Source organism: Diabrotica virgifera, chromosome 1 (genome assembly GCF_917563875.1).
Source record: "Diabrotica virgifera virgifera chromosome 1, PGI_DIABVI_V3a".
NCBI lineage: Eukaryota > Metazoa > Arthropoda > Insecta > Coleoptera > Chrysomelidae > Diabrotica > Diabrotica virgifera.
In genome coordinates, this window is record NC_065443.1 from 221,580,412 (window position 1) to 221,598,760 (window position 18,349).

The 18,349-nt window shown below is 31.9% G+C and overlaps 1 protein-coding gene across 1 annotated transcript in view; it reads left to right on the forward strand.

Annotated features, from left to right (window-relative positions):
- Nucleotides 1-14,719, forward strand: part of LOC114335710 (uncharacterized) — a 45,452-nt gene extending 30,733 nt beyond the window's left edge. Inside the window, exon 3 of the mRNA XM_028285992.2 lies at nt 14,476-14,719. Coding sequence (XP_028141793.1) covers nt 14,476-14,648 — 173 coding nt within the window. The 3' untranslated portion in view covers nt 14,649-14,719. The remainder of the gene's footprint in view (nt 1-14,475) is intronic.
- Nucleotides 14,720-18,349: the final 3,630 nt, after the last annotated feature.

The following is an 18,349-nucleotide window of genomic DNA, read 5'->3' on the forward strand; positions in this document are numbered from 1 at the left end:
CACTTAATAATAGGTATGTTAAATAAACGTATTGATTAGTCTGATGGAAGTAGAACTTAAAACTGTTATATGGAGCTAATCTGGATCGGTATAAATTAAATGAGAAAGAAAAAAAATCTAATAAACAGTTTCTTTAAGAGCAGGAGAGAAAGATTATGGAATATTAGAAAATGAAAACGGCGCGGCAGAATAATCATCGATAAAGAACTAAAAAGAGGAAACGCGATAACGATATCTGGAACAATTGTTTTATCTGATAAGAAACGAAGAACAACCAGAAATTGCTATCAAAATAAAAAATATAGTAAAGCAGTGTGGATTGTTTCCGTGTTTGAAAAAGGTTATGGGTTTTTACGAGCTTGTCCGGACGGGTCAGTAAGTGACAATAATATTGTGGAAGTTAAGTGACTGTATTCATCCCGAGAATATACATCTCTAGAGGCAGCCGAATCCATAAAAACATGTAGCTTGTTAAGTGAATGTCCCTAAAGAAAACAATAACTTCTTCTTTAGCCTGGTTGCATCCAATCCTGGACAAAGGCCTCCCATGACTCCCATGAGTTCTCCACTCTTCTCTGTTTTGTGCTATTTGGTACCAGTTTCTCCCCACTTTTGCTTTGAAGTCATCTAGCCATCGTCTTTGTGGTCTTCCTCTGCTACGACTATGCTCGCGTGGTCTCCAATGTAAAATGTTTCTCGTCCACCTTTCATTGTTTTGCCGTGGCACGTGTCCTGTCCTATCCAGCTCCATTTCATTTGCGCAATTCTTCCATTAACAGATTCCACCTTCGTCCTGTTTCGTACGTCCCATTTCGAATATGTTCTCTCAGAGATACTCCTAAGATAGCTCGTTTGATGGCCCTCTGTGTTGTTCTTAATATATTGGCTGATAACCCTGTAAGTGTCACGGTCTCCACTCCATAAGTCATAACTGGTAGAATACAACTGTTGAGTATCCTTTTTTCTAGATTTATTGGTATCTTTTTGTTTTTCAACACATCACTGAGTCTTGCAACTGCTGCCCAAGTAATTCAGATTCTTATAGCTATCTCGTCCGTTTGATTCTGTTTGCCTAGTTTGATCGTGTGACTCTTCGACACTTTCGATCTCACTTCCAACTAAGTCGATTCTGATATTTTGGTTTGTCATCACTTTTGTTTTATTTAAATTCATTTTTAAACCGCCTTTCTCAGATTCATGTTTAAGCATCTTTAATATGTAGATTGGTTCTTCTGTATTGTTTCTTATGAGCACTATGTCATCGGCAAATCTTAGATGACTTCCTTGCGTTATTCATTCCGTTTAATACGGTCCAGAGTTCTATGGAATCGAATGCCCCATTGTACAGCAAGAACAACAATACAAATGAAATATTAACGGTAGACGGCCAGCAGTCTGAGAGAGTAAAAAATATATTTACTGGGAACGATAATCACAGAAAATAACGATTATACTCCAGAAATAAGAGAGAATTGAAAAAGCACGTGCCAACTTCGTGAAAATGAAAAAGATTTTATGCAGCAAAGATCTGATATTGGCTCTCAGAAAAAGGCTAATTATATGTTATGTACACAGTGTGCTTTACTAAGGAGCTGAATCATGGACATTAAATCGAAATGCAATAAATCGACGAGCAAGTCAGAGAAGAACTAGTTTTGGTGTTAGTGAAATAGTTTTGAGTATTTTTTTCTGTTAACAATCATTTTTAATATCTTTATTATAACCTTTTTGGACCTTATTCTGCGGTATCTCATGAAACTGATTACGCAAAAAGATCTCATGGGAATATTTTTCTCAAGAAACACGATGTTTTCGCCTTGCTTAAACATATTTTGCCGAATTTAAAATCAAAATCCTATTCTTTTCTTCTATTCTTTTTCTATCATACATTGACTTTATTCTCTCAGATATTTTTAGTTCTTAACACGTTGATGAACAGAACGTCTATAGACGACATTTTTAAAATAACGAGTTATGACAAAAAATCGGTAGATTTTTGTAGATTTTTTGTCACATTACATCTACAGATGCATATGAAATATAATACGACATCCATGGTCGTCGTCCACATGTTTACAAAAAACATATTGTTTCCATAAAACAAATTTAGCAATTTCGCTATTACACTGGCGGACAAAAAATTTAGGTCACTAGATGAATTATTTGATGCCTTGGATTTCCTAAACCTGTTGTCCGATTTGAATGAATTTTTAAGTATGTTATAGCTTTATTATTTAAGAATCTTAATGTGTTAATATTGTTGCTAGACAGGTAAGTGTCATTTTATACCGGATGTAACAATCATACTGTGTTTTTCCTTAAAGTTCGGAACACTCTGTGGAATATTATAGTATAGATAAAATATTAAGATTAGAACTCAATATTAGGCTTTCTTAATATTGTCTTTTTTGATTCATTTGCTTATGTTGGATAATAAAAAAGTTAGGTACTTTAACAACTAGCCATGCTATTCATCAATACAGGGTGTTTCTAAATAAGGGCGACAAACTTTAAGGGGTAATTCTACATGAAAAATAATGACAATTTGCTTTATAAACATATGTCCACAAATGCTTAATTTCCGTGATACGGATGTTGAATTTTTTCTTCCAACTACGGTTTATTTCTTGCTCTAAAACCGATTGAGATATGCAACTGAAATTTGGTAGGTTTTAAGAGGTAGTTATTGCGCATTGTTTGACATACCATTAAGAATTTTATATTCACCATTGGCGTTCATACGGGTATAAATATTTTAGATACATCCGGTATGCACGCCAATGGCGAATATAAAATTCTTAATTGTATGCCAAACAATGCGTAATAACTACCTCTTAAAACCTACCAACTTTCAGTTGCATATCTCAATCGGTTTTAGAGCAACAAATAAACCGTCAGTTGGTAAGAAAAAATTCAACATCCCGTATCACGGAAATTAAGCATTTGTGGACAATGTTTATAAAGCAAACGGTCACTATTTTTTCATGTAGAATTACCCCTTAAAGTTTGTCGCCCTTATTTAGAAACACCCTGTATTGATGAAAAACATGGCTAGTTGTTAAAGTACATACCTACACCTAACTTTTTTATTATCCAACATAAGCAAATGAATAAAAAAAGAAAGTGTTAAGAAAGCCGAAGGCTACAATTGAGTTCTAATTTCAATATTTGAGGCGTCCAGAGCAACAGTGGCCTAACCCACATCCCACAATTTTACCAAAATGCTTTTAATACATTAAAGTTATGCATTACTTCAGTGTTTTCAGATGCAGAGTGGCTGAAGCAACCATTGCTTGAACTAGTCTGCATCTAAAAACACTTAAATAAAGAATAACTTTAATGTAATAATATCGTTTTGGTAAAATTGTGGGATGTGGGTTAGGCCACTTTGCTCTGACCGCCTCATTTTATCTATGCTATAATATTCCACAGAGTGTTCCGAACTTTAAGGAAAAACACAGTATGATTGTTACACGGTATAAAATGACATTTACCTGTCTAGCAACAATATTAACTCATTAAGATTCTTAAATAATAAAGCTATAACATACTAAAAAAATTATTCAAATCGGACAACAGGTTTAGGAAATCCGAGGCATCAAATAATTCATCTAGTGACCTAAATTTTTTGCGCGCCAGTGTATATTCTACTTTGCAAAATTCATATAGTGTCACAACACTTGCTTATACATTTGACGCCCTGTCCGTCAACGTGTTAAAAAGTTTATGTATAAACAAAATTTGTGCTAATACATTTTTACAAGATTGCAAGCAGTCATAAAATTTTATTACCATTTTTCAGTGTGAGATAAGAGATGACTAACAACTGGAATATTTAGTTACTGAGAAACATAATATGCAATTAGTCTATGATGTGAGGCCGCTCTCGTCTGAAAAAAATTCTGATTTGGTTTCTTTGCGGATTCCTATTCAAAAATGTCCCCTTTAAATAAATCAGAAGGGTGCCGGCGAAATTTTTGGGTAGAAATTGTCTAAACAATGTTTCTAAACAAATTCACAAGATTGGTAATTGGTATTTAGTGTAACTCAATCTGAATCTTTCTGAATCTATTTCGATTATGACTGGTCGATGTTGGCTGCGGGGGAAACTATGGAGTACGGTTCGGAAGCTTGGGAGTAGTTGCAACTGTGAGTTACTCGAAACCCAGCATAGATCGAGGTTGCGCCTTTGCGCCATCTCCTATAAAAGAAAGTAGTTTTATCTTTTAGACTATGAATAAGGTGAATATTGATTTCTTCGGCCAACTCCAGGAGTTTCCCCCATTTACATATGGTGACTGCTTAAGTCCTGTAAGTCCTAAACTGTAGGTTGGTTGTTGGTTTTCCACAGTTTTGTCGTGCGATATGATTGGCGTATGTAATTGATACATTGTAAATAATTAAAAAAATAAATAAATTGTTTATAAAACTATGGTAATAATAATATACAAAATTTAAAGAGAAGTAGTCCCGGTTGTGTGGTATCTCCCGCATGAAAAATGCTTCCCATTCAGTTTCTCTGGAATTTCTGCTCAAAAATGTCTCCTTTAAACATTATGAGAAGGGTGCCGGACGGCATTTTTGGGCAGAAATTGTTTAAATAACTTTTTTCTACAACCTTGTTAAAAATGCAATTTTTAGCACTCCATACGAGCGTTAAAAATGCTACTTTAAGGCACTAGTGCTTTAAAAATTTTAAGGCACTGCAGTTAAAAGTGAATTGTCAAATTGTGAAACGTCAAAATATTTATATTTCATATTTCATTTATTAACATTAATATTAATAGTACAACTTGCTCAATTTGAAAAAGGTAGTTTAAAAGGTTTTTTAAAATTTAATTTAAACTGTATTATTGCATTTTTAACACGTTTGTAGAAAAAACTATTAAAATTTGTTAGAATATACTTACAACAATAAAAGTAGATGTTATTCTATAGTTGTTATATTATGATTTACGTATTGACAGTATAGACGGTTTTGATGTAATGTCAAGAAAAATATAAAAATGGAATGTCAGTCAAGTTCAAGTAAAAGTTTTTGTAGGTATTGTCATTGTCCTGTAAATGAGAATGAATAAATTATAATTGTTGATATATAAGACGTTTGTAGAAAAAATATTGTACGTGTTAAAATAGTATATTGTGCAACAAGTGCAGAAAGGTACTAATTTCTCACGAGTTTGAAAAGTTGCGGTACGAGCGCAAGCGAGTGCCGCAATTCAAACGAGTGAGAAATTACCTTTCTGCACGTGTTTCACACTATACTTTTTCTACAAGCACAGTTTTTCCTAAAAATAAAAATCACAATTTCCAAACGACGATTAATTATAATAGGTACCTATGTGATAAATTTTAAACTGTATTTAATTAATACCTACTAATCAATTTAAATTTATTATACCTAAATAAATTGCACAGAAATCAGTTAAAAAATTAATGCACTGCCTTAATTTGTTTAAATTTAAACAATTATTACACATTATTGACATTATATTTATGCAGTCACGGATTTAAACAAAACCTACTTCATTCGACGTCTCTTGCACAGGTTGCTAAATCCTTATTGGTTATTTGATAATTATAAAATGTTTAATAAGAATAAAATTGTAAAATAAAACAGTTGTAACATCCATAATTTAGTTTCTATGCTATAGTTAAATATAATAATTGTCTTATAGGTTATATATTTGTCTAACGTTTAACCACGGATGTAAACAGAATATAACGTTACTCAGAATGCGGTAGTCCACGGATGTAAACAGAATATAACGTTACTCAGAATGAGGTAGTCAACTGTGCAGAAAAGAACTTTGCGGCACAGAAACGTCACTTTGCGGCATAGAAACGTCACTTTTCTGCACACTAATGTCAAATATCTTATACTGTGAGAAAATATCAAGTTTGCTAACATAAAACCGTGCAGAAAAGTGCACTTTGAATAGTGGTTGTAGAAAAAGTACATTTTTAAGGCACTCGTATGAATTGCAGAATTCGCTTCGCTGATTCTGCAAACTTTCACATGCCTGCCTTAGACGTGTACTTTTAAACTTTTAACACTTATATCATAAATAACTATTAAATTTTATTTTTAACGCGCATAATTAACAAGTAAAAAACAACGATTTATTTTTGAAATAAGCCCCGGTTACCCAGCAAAATCTTAAAATTAAATGTTTAAGCTTCGATTTTAGGCACTTATCAACTACAAAAATAATAATAATTATCAGTTTTCAAGCCTCTAACTCGAATATGCGTATGTTCGCATTTTTCAGATTTTCAATCGCTTATAACTCAAAAACTGTAAACTTGTCAGAAAAATGAAAACAAACTTTTTTTATTTAGTATTACCCGAAAAACCTGAAAAAATATTTTCCCGTGCAAAATAGAAGATTGTTGAAATAGAACCTGCCGCATCGGCATTAAAATTGAATGGACGCATAATAACGTCAACGAATTGAACGAATATAATAATAGCTCATAGAGGAAGCTTTTATATGAAACAGATGGTCACGTTTATAAGGATGCTTGTTGACGAGGGATGTTACGGCCGCAAAGCGGGCGGTGGTGAGATGACGGTGACTACGGACGTTGTCAGATCTATGCACCTCCATAGTACCTACTCAGTTGGAACGCAAAATCCTATGCTAAAACGTTACAGGCCGTAAACTTCTACTCACTATATATTCTTTGATACATTTTAAAAAGAACGGTCTAAATTTAAGATAGAACCGACTACTCTTCATAATTTTGAAAAAAAAAAAAACTTTAATTCAAGCACTTGGCTATTTCAGATATATTAATATACATAAATCTAAGTTTTTAAACTTCGAAAATGCGTATTATCGCATTTTTCAGATTTTAAATCGCCCTTAACTCGAAATCTATCAACTTTTGAGAAAAATGACAACACACCTTTCTTGTTAGAATGGCCCAAAAAACCTAAAAAAATATTTTCCGGAGCAAAAAGGGTGATCTTTTGAATTTCTTAAAAAAAAATTTTAAACAATTTCTGGCCAAAAATTTCGCCCTGCGCACTTCATATTTCCTTAAAGAGAACATTTCTGAATAGGAATCCGCAGAGAAACCGAACCATAATTTTTTTTAGACGGGAGCGGCATCACATCATGGACTAAATGTTTCTTGCTACATTACATTGTTATTAGGCCTTGATAAAATTACTGTCTAAACAATTTGGCAACAGGACCAATTGAGCCAATGGGTGTAAGGACAGAATAGTGTTCAGGTTTCTACATTATTACAGAGTCATCATGTAGAAATCTACAATTAAGTTGAAAATGTTACCACAGTAACATGCTACAGTACAGCCATCTCTAGGATCAGAAACAAATTAATTAAGGGTTCATATCAACCTTAATGGAATAGTACCCAAGGATCGCGGTGATTCACGGCAAACCGTTGACCACTAATTCGATAAGAGTCCCCCGTATGAATGGAAATTATTTTTTTTTGTGCATACTTTTAAATTTTTATACACTAACAAACAGTCATACATGTCAAAAACGAATTCCTAAATCGGCAATGATTGGTATGGATTTAATCACATTTTACGAAGATGTAAATGTACGCTCGAGTCTCTTAAGCCATGGTTTGTTAGAACAGTGAGCGACGCACGGCATACGCGTACAGCAGAATCTGTTGTACTCGACGCACGGCAGATTTGACTGGGTCGGTTTGTTAGCATATTCTGTCGCTCTCAAAATAGTTTCAGTTTTCAATTTGTCGTTTGTTCTCACGAAGGGTATACGTAGAAAAATAAATTCTGACAGAATCAAAGCAATAATTTGATTACTTCTAGAAGAGGAGGAGGAAGAAGAGTTAATAATACTACATTTAAATAAAAGAAATAAAAATGTAAACGAAATGTTTTCATGTGCATTTAAATTAAGTCGAAATAAGATTGTTTCAGAAAGAGGAAAAATTTCGAGAATATTTTAGACTGTCCAGGGATTTATTTGAAACTGTATTACAATTTATAAGGGATGAAATTACTAAAAAACCCTACAACAGAGGACAACATCCGATTTCTGTAGAAGAAAAATTAAGCATAACTTTGAAATTTAGAGAAAAAATAAAAATACAGTATGTGCAAATAAGTATATTCTGGCGAAAATACAAACGAATGCACGCTCTGAGATCCTATATTGGGTTCCAAAAAATGTTTTGGTCACAAGAATTATTTGTTATATATAGGAACCAATGTTATGAATAAAACCAATTCATATACCTAATTCATTTGCAGCCAGCTCAGTTTCATATCGCGAAACAATATTCATGAGTTCAGCTTTTATTCTTGCCTTTTCAATCGTAAGAAATTTCGATACTTTGGAAGCCACACTTTCAAAAAACATGTGTATAGAAGGATCACCTGATTTTTGAGCCAATGTCGATGATGTTTCCGACTTTTTAACAAGTTTTTCAATCAAAGCGGTTCGTTCCTCTCGTCCCATTTTTAATTCACTCATTAATGATAATTTCTTTTTTTAGACATTGACTGTTTTCGGTCAGGAGACTCCTTGTCAGACTGAAATGTCAGAATTTTTTTGGAAATTTCTCTTATGTGGAAGTTATTGACCATTTGTATTTAATATTACCATTACATTGACCAAAATGGTTTCGAAGTAAAGAGACTTAGCAAGTGTATATTTCTGGCTTCTGGCGACAGAAACCAGGAGTAATAAATCGTATAATACAATAGTAATAGAAATTAGATGTTCGCTTCCTGTGAAGCATATGGTGTCTTTGAAGGGCACTACTGAAATATTTACAGTACCTATCTTTTGTTAAAGGCAACCTGCTTTTCTCTTTGAATATTTACCCAAAGTATTGACCTGAAAACAGGTCAATTAACAGATAACTATGTACATACTTAAAAATATGAAAATAGAATATTGATAAATAAGATATTCAATCAAAGCATACTTTAATAGTGATCAAGGATCTGTGTAATATGGCATGACAAAATTGTGTCACGTGTTGAATAATAACGATACACTTTATTTTGTACCAACGTTGTTTTATTATAATGCATGCCAGTTTAATAAATAATAGTAATAATACCAATTAATTTAAATACCAATTAAATACTAATAATATCAATTTAATACAAGTGACTTTTTCATTTACTTTGTGCAATTTAAAATATATCAAATCATCTAAACTTATTTTTGTTTGAATGAAATTAGTTTACCACCATGTTGTACACCGTGAGTTCAGCTGAACGTTTGCGTCCAAATCAAACCCCAGTTGATTCCAGCGCACACCGTCGACGTACACTGCTATCGGTCTTCCGAGCGCGCAACTCAGCAGAACCTAACAATCCGTTAACATACAGAAACAATTCCTTTGATTTGGACTGACGTGTGCGGCGTTCGACTGACTGTGAGTTGTGCGTCGCTCACTGTTCTAACAAACCATGGCTTTAGACTCATGTTATGCATCCTAGAATTATGAATTTTGAAAAAATTACTATTTTTTCAAAATAACTTAAAAATTATTAGCGATGTCCAAAATCTCAAAGAGAAAAAAAATGTAGGTTTTGCTTTTCTGGGTGTTTTGGATGTTTTGTTTTTATGTAAGACAAAAAATGGTTAATAGACCAGTAAGGATCTGTTTTTAGGTGGATGTGAGAGGTGGCATTCACATTTTTGCGGATAAAGTTAGGTGATAACTTCGTTAATAATAATTGATTTATGCTCCTTCTTAAGTATGGCCGGAACATTATTAAAAAAAATAAAATATTTAAAAATTTCAAAAAATTTCGTTTTTTTTTCTATTTTTTGCTTATAGCTTAAAAACTATTAATTTTAGAACAAAGTCCTATATAAATAAAACAAAGATAATTAAATTTTCTATCAGATGAGATTGGTTAAAAATGTCTTAATTCATCACCCTTGCTGCAAAATAGCAATAAATATAAAATAAGAGGGCAAAAGAAGCCTGTCTTTATTCAATGATTTTCCATCACTTAGGTTACACTTGGAACCTTCCTAATTCGCTTAGAAAATTTTTGTAATGTGCTAAAACCGTACACCAAATTTTATTAAAATTGACTTACTAGATTTTGCATAATAATTTTGCAATCTAAACTTTTTTAAAAAATTAAAATTTTTTAAAATCTTGCCCAACAAAAACTAGAGCATAAAAAATTTGTCAATTTTTTTACATATAAAGAAGTACTCCACCTATCTAATGCACTTTACATAATTGAAATCGGATTATTTAAGCAGCCTCAGCAATGTTTTAAATTTATAAACAATTTTTTGGCTTATAAAAAAATTAGTGCTGTGGCCAGGAGGGAGTACTACGGGCTTCTTTATTTCGATGGACTTTCCCAAGTTTTTTATGTATTTTGACCCGTAGGACAGGAATTTTTTGGGTAACAGTCGATCCGGATGTCGATAAGATTGTTATAAATGTTATAGTCAAAGCCCGAATTTCAGGCAATCCTAGGTTTGACTAGGCAATCCTCAGGTCTGACTGACGGTCTTAGTCAAAGCCCGAAATAAACTACAGTTTCGGTCTTTGACTAGTCAAACCTAGGAGAGACTAAGTTGATCAGGCAAAGGTCGAAATTTAATTTTATGAAATCGGGGTTTGACTAGTCAAACCCCGATCAGCTATTAAAATGTCGAAATTTGTTATAGTAGGTGTAATAAAACGTCATTCTTTAATTTTAATGTTTATTATTTTTATATTGTTGTACTTAAAATAAAAAAAAAATAGTGTTTATTCTCACATGTTGAGGCATTATGGCATTTAGATTTGCACAATACGTTAGACCTTTTACACTTATACAATTTAATTTTGAAGAGCATTTCTTATTGCAGTAGCATTTTATAAAGCATTGTCCTCCAAACTTAGAATAAGATATTGCAATCGGAGAAAAAACTAAGGATCACCATAATACTAACGAAACTCCTGGACCGTCGTCACTATGAGAGGAAGAAAATTGTCAAACAAAGGGAGCTCTGACGTACATACGTGCATAATTTGTAGTCAGGTGGTACATGTTGTATACGCTGACAGCACAGTTGGTGCATACTATAAAGGTTTTGAAAGAAAACTTACATAGATGCGTTGTGCACACACAGAAAAGATTAAAATAAATAAAGGAAAGGCGACTGAAGGTGTTTATGCCCAGGCTAATGCTACGGAACAATAAAGTGAAAAACAATTCCTCTAATTTCGATCGGAAAAACTGTAACAATATCGATCCCTAGCTTTGATACAGCCAAAGGAGATACCCGAAATATTTTGGGTATCGTACAAGATAAAAAAATTGACGGTTTATATAGAGTTGGTACGAAATACGGAACAATAAATAAACTTTTTTCAAGAAATCAAATAATAGAATGCAAAGATTCTTAATTTCGAAGATGTTTCAGACGTTAAGCTGTCTCTAAGAGCAATTAGTACAAAAGATTCTAAATTTGGATTACAAGGCTTTATAAAATGCTACTGCGATAAGAAATGCTCTTCAAAATTATGCAAGTGTAAAGAACTAACGTATTGTGCAACTCTAAATATCATAATGTCTCAACATGTGAGAATAAACACTAATTTTTTTATTTTAATTACAATATAAAAATAATAAATATTATAATTTAAAAAATGACGTTTCATTAAATATAATCTAATAGATTATCACATTTTAAGCTAGATCGGGGTTTGACTAGTCAAAGCCCGATTTCATAAAATTAAATTTCGACCTTTGCCTGACCAACTTAGTCTCTCCTAGGTTGACTAGTCAAAGGCCGAAACTGTAGTTTATTTCGGGCTTTGACTAAGACCGTCAGTCAGACCTGAGGATTGCCTAGTCAAACCCAGGGGTGCCTGAAATTCGGGCTTTGACTATAACAAACAAGAACTTGAGGAATTACATAAAATCGATTTTTCGCAAAACAAAACATTTTTTTTGTCTGGGGTAATTCTAAGCAAAAAATGTTCTTACAAGTTTTTTCGTAGGATGCATAGTTTTCGAGATAAACGCGGTGGAACTTTAAAAAAATCGAGAAATTGCAATTTTTGAACGCGAATAACGTTTGATTAAAAAAAAATAGTAATTCTGCTGACAGCATTTGAAAGTTGAAGTCAAATTATACCGGTTTTAATTATTTGCATTGCTAAAAACTAATTTTTTTATTATTAAACAAAGCTATTTGTTTATAAGCCAAAAAATTGTTTATAAATTTAAAACATTGTTAAGGCCCCTTAAATAATCCGATTTTAATTCTGTAAATTGTATTAGATAGGTAGAGCACCTCTTTATATGTAAAGAAATTAGCCAACTTCTAAAATGGTCTGCTTTTTGTTCAGAAAGATTTTAAACGATTTGAACTTTTTTAAAAACATTTAGATTGCAAATTTATTATGCAAAATTTATTAGGTCGATTTTAATGAAATTTGGTACACGATTTAAGTATGTCACAAAGAATTTCCTAAGTGAATTACTAAAGTTCTAAGTGCCACCAAAGTGTTTAAAAAATATTGAATAACAACAGACTTATTTTGCCCCCTTATTTTGTATTTATTGCTATATTGCAGAGAAGATAATACCTTAACACATTTTTTACCAGTCGTATATCATACAAAATTCAATTATATTTATTATATTTTTCTATGACTTTGTTCCAAAACGAATCGTTTTAAAGTTATAAGCAAGGAAAGCAGAAAAAAATCGATGTTTTTCGAAATTTTTAAATATTTTAATTTGTTATTACTGTTCCGGGCATATTTGAGAAGGAGCATAAGTCAATTATTGTTACTGAAGGTGTCACCTAACTTTATCTGCAAAAATCCGAATGCCACCTCTCACATCCAAAAATAGACGTTTTTTCGCAGATCCTTACTGGTCTATAAGAGTTTGCTATGGAACTCTAAGGACCTCATTGCCTTCTTTATGTATGAATAGAAAACAAAAAAGTTGTGACTGGCTAATTGACACCCAAGTCTACGCCATAAAACAAAAAAAAAACAAAAAAATCACTTGTGACTAGTACTCGTTCAATCCCTTTCAGTTACAGCTCTTTCAAAAATTAGCACTAATAACCGATGACTTGTGAAGCGGTAGCGATTAGTTTCATTTTGGATGGTAATTAGGACGTAATTTTCACTATTTCAAAAACAAAGGAACCAACTTTATTTTGAAGGCATCCTGCTTACTTTTGATGCTAGAAACTTTTTTAGAAAACAAAAATAATATACATTTTTTTAAACACTATTGAAAAACGCTGGACGGAAGGGCCGCCCGAGAACTTTATCGTACCGATCTATTATCGTTATGGTACTAGATACTGGCATTCTATAAAAATAACAAAATTACTCGTTATTTTGATATTTTAGTAACACATTCTGTACTTGAAAATATTTTATGGTTCTACGCATCATTAATTCCTGCATTTGAGAAAATGTTCGATGCCGTATTTCGGGGACACACTATAGATGTGTAGATTATTGCATAAATCAATAGAATATTATAGTCCTACTTTCATTTCAAATTAGTTAATTTTTGTGAGAAAAATAATAGTATACAATATTTGCATTTCATTCTATTTCGATTACGCCAGTCAATGCGCGAGATTAAGAACAAGATATTATCTCAGAATTCTATCCTACTGCATGGATTTTAATGAAATTTTGGGAGTAGCCCAATCTCCTAATTCAAAGTATATCCTATATACTATGGCGCTTTTATCATGGGGGAGGTTCCCACCACTTCTCAGGGGTGAAATATTTTTATTTTCGAATTACATGGAGAAAAATGAAGATTTTTAAGAAAATTTAAAATTTTATTCTATAATTTGATCACATGTTTTACAAAAACCATTCATTTTAAACCCGTTCAACTTTTTGAAAGTAGAAAACAATATATTAAAAAGTATTGCAAAAGAAAAACGATGCATTCAAATTATGGTGGATGGGGACGACTCTGTGGTTACTCAGACACCATTGTTACATGTACAGTACGTAGGTTAAGCGAATCAGCTGTTTTAAAACCTTTCATTTTATTTATTTATTTGTACCACCCAAAATATGTCCTTAGAAACATTCTATCCACTTTAAACTAAACAAATTCACCATAAACCTCCACGTTAGCCCTGATAAAACAATAAGAGAACAGAGAACAAAATACAAAATAAAATGACCTGAACTAACGTCAAACAGGTACAAAAAGAGAAAGAATACTGTGGACATGGCGCGCGCTGGAGTATACGAGTACGACTAGTGACGTCAGAAGCATTGTCTTGAAATTTAAAATAATGCTAGATTTCTAATGGAGTTTTTTCATAGAAAGGCTTTTTTAATTTTCTTAATACTTTAGAGAATTATTCCTAGGATGTTTTTAATCGTTTTACATGTTTAAAATGACTATTAAATTTTTTGTGAACATCCCTATCGAAAAAGCCACGGTGACCTAGCTGGCGCGTAGAATACATTGTGTTTATATTGTTTCAGACGACGACGAATGGAAATATTTTTTGGTCGTCCAACCTGCCCATGTGGTTAGTACGATTAAACTTGAAAGAGGTACGAGTTGGAATATGTCTGTAACTTTGGAAGTAAGAAGAACTGATGAGAAGGAAATTCAGTATAAAAATTTTTACGATTACTTTGACAAATATTGCTAGAATCACTGTAGTATAATAAATCTTTATATTAATATTATTTATAATAAATAAAACACATAAAAAACAAATAATATATTTTTTAACATAGTAAATTTTCTGTTCTAAATAAAACAAAGAAACTCCAAACGGCTCAAAACGGTTCCATCTTGACGAAAGCCGAGAATATTTTGGCGAGAACAGGATACAGAGTGAGTTTTATGTAAAACCTTCAATGATCTCGGAAACGACGTAAATGATTTCTATAGATTTTGATGGGTAAGGGTTTTCTAATGCGGCCGATATTACAGTGGTAAATTAGATTGTCAGATCTTCCGTTTTTCTGGAAATCTAAGGAACTTTATTATTTCAAATGGAATTTCCTGTATATTTTTGCGTTTGGAACTCCTTAAGAAATGCTGATTATTTTTCATGTTATATTCACTATACCTGAATGCCATAATTTCGGAGTTATTTCTATATTCATTAAAAAAATTCAACAAATTATAAAAATAAATTTTTTCGGCCCGTGTAGACATTATTTTAGGTTCTTTGGATCATTGCGAACAAAACAGTGTTACTAGTCCAGAAAGCAAGTGCGCATCCGCTAGGAAAAATATTCTAAGTCGGATTTTTTGCACAATATTACTCAAAAAGGACCCCTTTTAAAAAATTTGCATGTTGCCAAGACCAAAAGTTGGTAAAAAAATTTTTAAACGTTTTTTGGTTTTTTTCCTAAAATTATTTTTTGTATGGAAAATTTTTTTTAGGTTTTTTGGATCATTCCAAACAGAAAAGGTCTTTAGTGCCTTTTCTCTAAAGTTGATACTTTTTGACATATAAGCGATTAAAAATTGAAAAATTTAGAAATCGGCCATTTTTAACCCTCAAAAACTATGTGAAAAACTGAAAATTTAAATGTTGCCAAGATAGGTAGATATTCTTTAAATATCGATTGATGAAATCTTGAAGAGTTTTTTGCAATACAATATCAAAAACCCCTTTGTTTTTTAATTGCCAATCAAGCGTGCGCGACACTATTTTCCACCGTTGCATGTGTATGCAGTATGGTGCAAATGAAAGGAATAAATTCGTTATTTCGTAAACCGCCGACTTTAAGGAAAAATCCCGAAACAGGTCGATTTTTGAAGTTATACTTCTTTACGGGCGTAATGACGGTGAAATTTTATATGGAAAAACCTAGCGACCGGGCGCATGCGCATTATAACTTTGTTCTGATTGGATGTTCAAATGACATGACAAAAATTATCCAATATGGCAGCTGTGGCACAGCTGTGGGACTGTGTTTGGTTATAATGTATGCTTGTTGCGTTTTAAAATTTGTAGGAAGAGAAACAACAAACAAAAAGTTAGTTAATGGTTATACTGCCTTTTTAAATAGTTTTCATATTATATTTTTGGACTTATTTACATAGAAGAGATGATTGTTGCATGCCAATGTGAAAGCTCATCAAACTGTGCCTAGTATGAGTGCCGCAGATCTCGCTTATTCAAAGCTAAAGAATCTTTCACTGGTAAGTGTTTTATAAATAGTTGATCAAATTTTGTTATGATATTTGAACATAGCCACTTTGCACGACGCAAGTGATTGCGAAATGTATTAGTCGTTATACGGGCTCCGATACCTACCTTGAACCTACCAAAATACATAAGTAGTATGTAATACTTTTTTTTACATAATTTGATTACCATCAAAATTTATATCAATATTCACCTAATATATTGTCTTCTTACCCTATGTTTTGTTGTATTTTTTCAATTCTAAATCATTTCAATTCAAAATCAAAATAATTTGATTTACATAAGTTAAAAATGTCAAAAGGTTAATCTGTTTAGTTAGACGATCTTCGCACGTAATGACAAGTTGCCTCTGTGGTGCAATTTTAATGCGGGTGAATCCCAATACAACGCAAATACCAGCCGCGTGGTAAGTTGGTTCGAATCCCAATAGAAACTTTTATTTTTTTATATTTTTTTATACATTTTATGATTGTAAGTATATTTATTATATAATTTTATTTTCAGAAAATACGTATTTAGTTAAAAATTTTTCCGATAATTAATGTTCAGAAATCATTTGTGGCATTTTTAATGTGTTTGTGTGTGTTTTATTTTTTTATTATTTTAATTTTTGGCACTGTTTTAATAAAAATGTTTGAGAAGTATTAAGTATAAATTAATTTAATATTTAAATAAAATATAAATAAAAAGTATATTAATTTCGTTTATAATCATATAATCATATAATCATATAATAGAAGTATAACTTCTTACGTGTGTACAAAGTACACACACATTCTTTTATTTTTAAGTTATGATATTGGGACATATATGGTATACTAGTGACGTCATCTATCTGGGCGTGATGACGTAATCGATGATTTTTTTAAATAAGAATAGGGGTCGTGTGCTAGCTCATTTAAAAGGTCTTTCAATTCTCTATTCAGTAGTATAAACATTTACATAATTATTTATATAGGGTAGGTATTTATATAGGATTTAATTTAATAAAAATTTTTGGACACCCTGTATAAATAATTAAATACATGTTTATAATACTGAATAGAGAATTGAAGAACCTTTCAAAAAGCCAGCACACGACCCGTATTCTCATTTAAAAAAATCATCGATTACGTCATCACGCCCAGATGGATGACGTCACTAGTATACTATATATGCCACAATATCATAACTTCAAAATAAAAACCGCCTGTTTTGGGATTTTTCCTTAGTCTCCGGTTTACGAAATAACGAATGTATTCCTTTCATTTGCACCATACTGCATACACATGCAACGGTGGAAAATAGTGTCGCGCACCCTTGATTGGCAATTAAAAAACAAAGGGGTTTTTGATATTGGATTGCAAAAAACTCTACGGGATTTCATCAATAGATGTTTAAAGAATATCTACCTACCTTGGCAACATTCAAATTTTCAGCTTTTCACATAGTTTTTGAGGGTTAAAAATGGCCGATTTCGCAATTTTTTAATTTTTAATCGCTTAAATGTCAAAAACTATCAACTTTAAAGAAAGGTCACTAAACACCTTTTCTGTTTTTAATGATCCAAAAAAACCTAAAAAAAAAATTGTTCCATGCAAAAAAAATAATTTTACGTAAAAAACAAAAAAAAATGTTTAAAAAATGTTTGACCAACTTTTGGTCCTGGCAACATGCAAATTTGTTAAAAGGGGTCCTTTTTGAGTAATATTGTGCAAAAAATCCGCATTAGAATATTTTTCCTAGCGGATGCGCAGTGGCTTTCTGGACTATATGTAATATTCCCCTAAAGTTAATCGTTTTCGAGTTACAAACAATTTAAAACTGCAAAAATCGAAAAATGGCGATTTTCGTGGTTCAAACACGTGGCGGTTTCGTGGTAAAAAATATAATTTTTAAAATTAAGAAGTACCTAAATTCAAGTTCAAAGCTTCGATCGGCTCCCCATAAGGGAGCACAATTTTTGACACGTCTTATTCTACAACATTGGTTTAAATTGTTAATGAAGCACATATGAGAAGATGGGCGATGCATTAACAACTAAAAATAATGTCTTATAATGAAACTAGCACCAATTACTTACCGGTGACTGATAAAACAAGGTTTGAACTTGAATTTAGACACTTCGTAATTTTAAAAATAGTATTTTTTATTTGTGTTTTTCAGCCTTGATAATCGTCATTTTTCGTTTTTTTTTCGTTTTA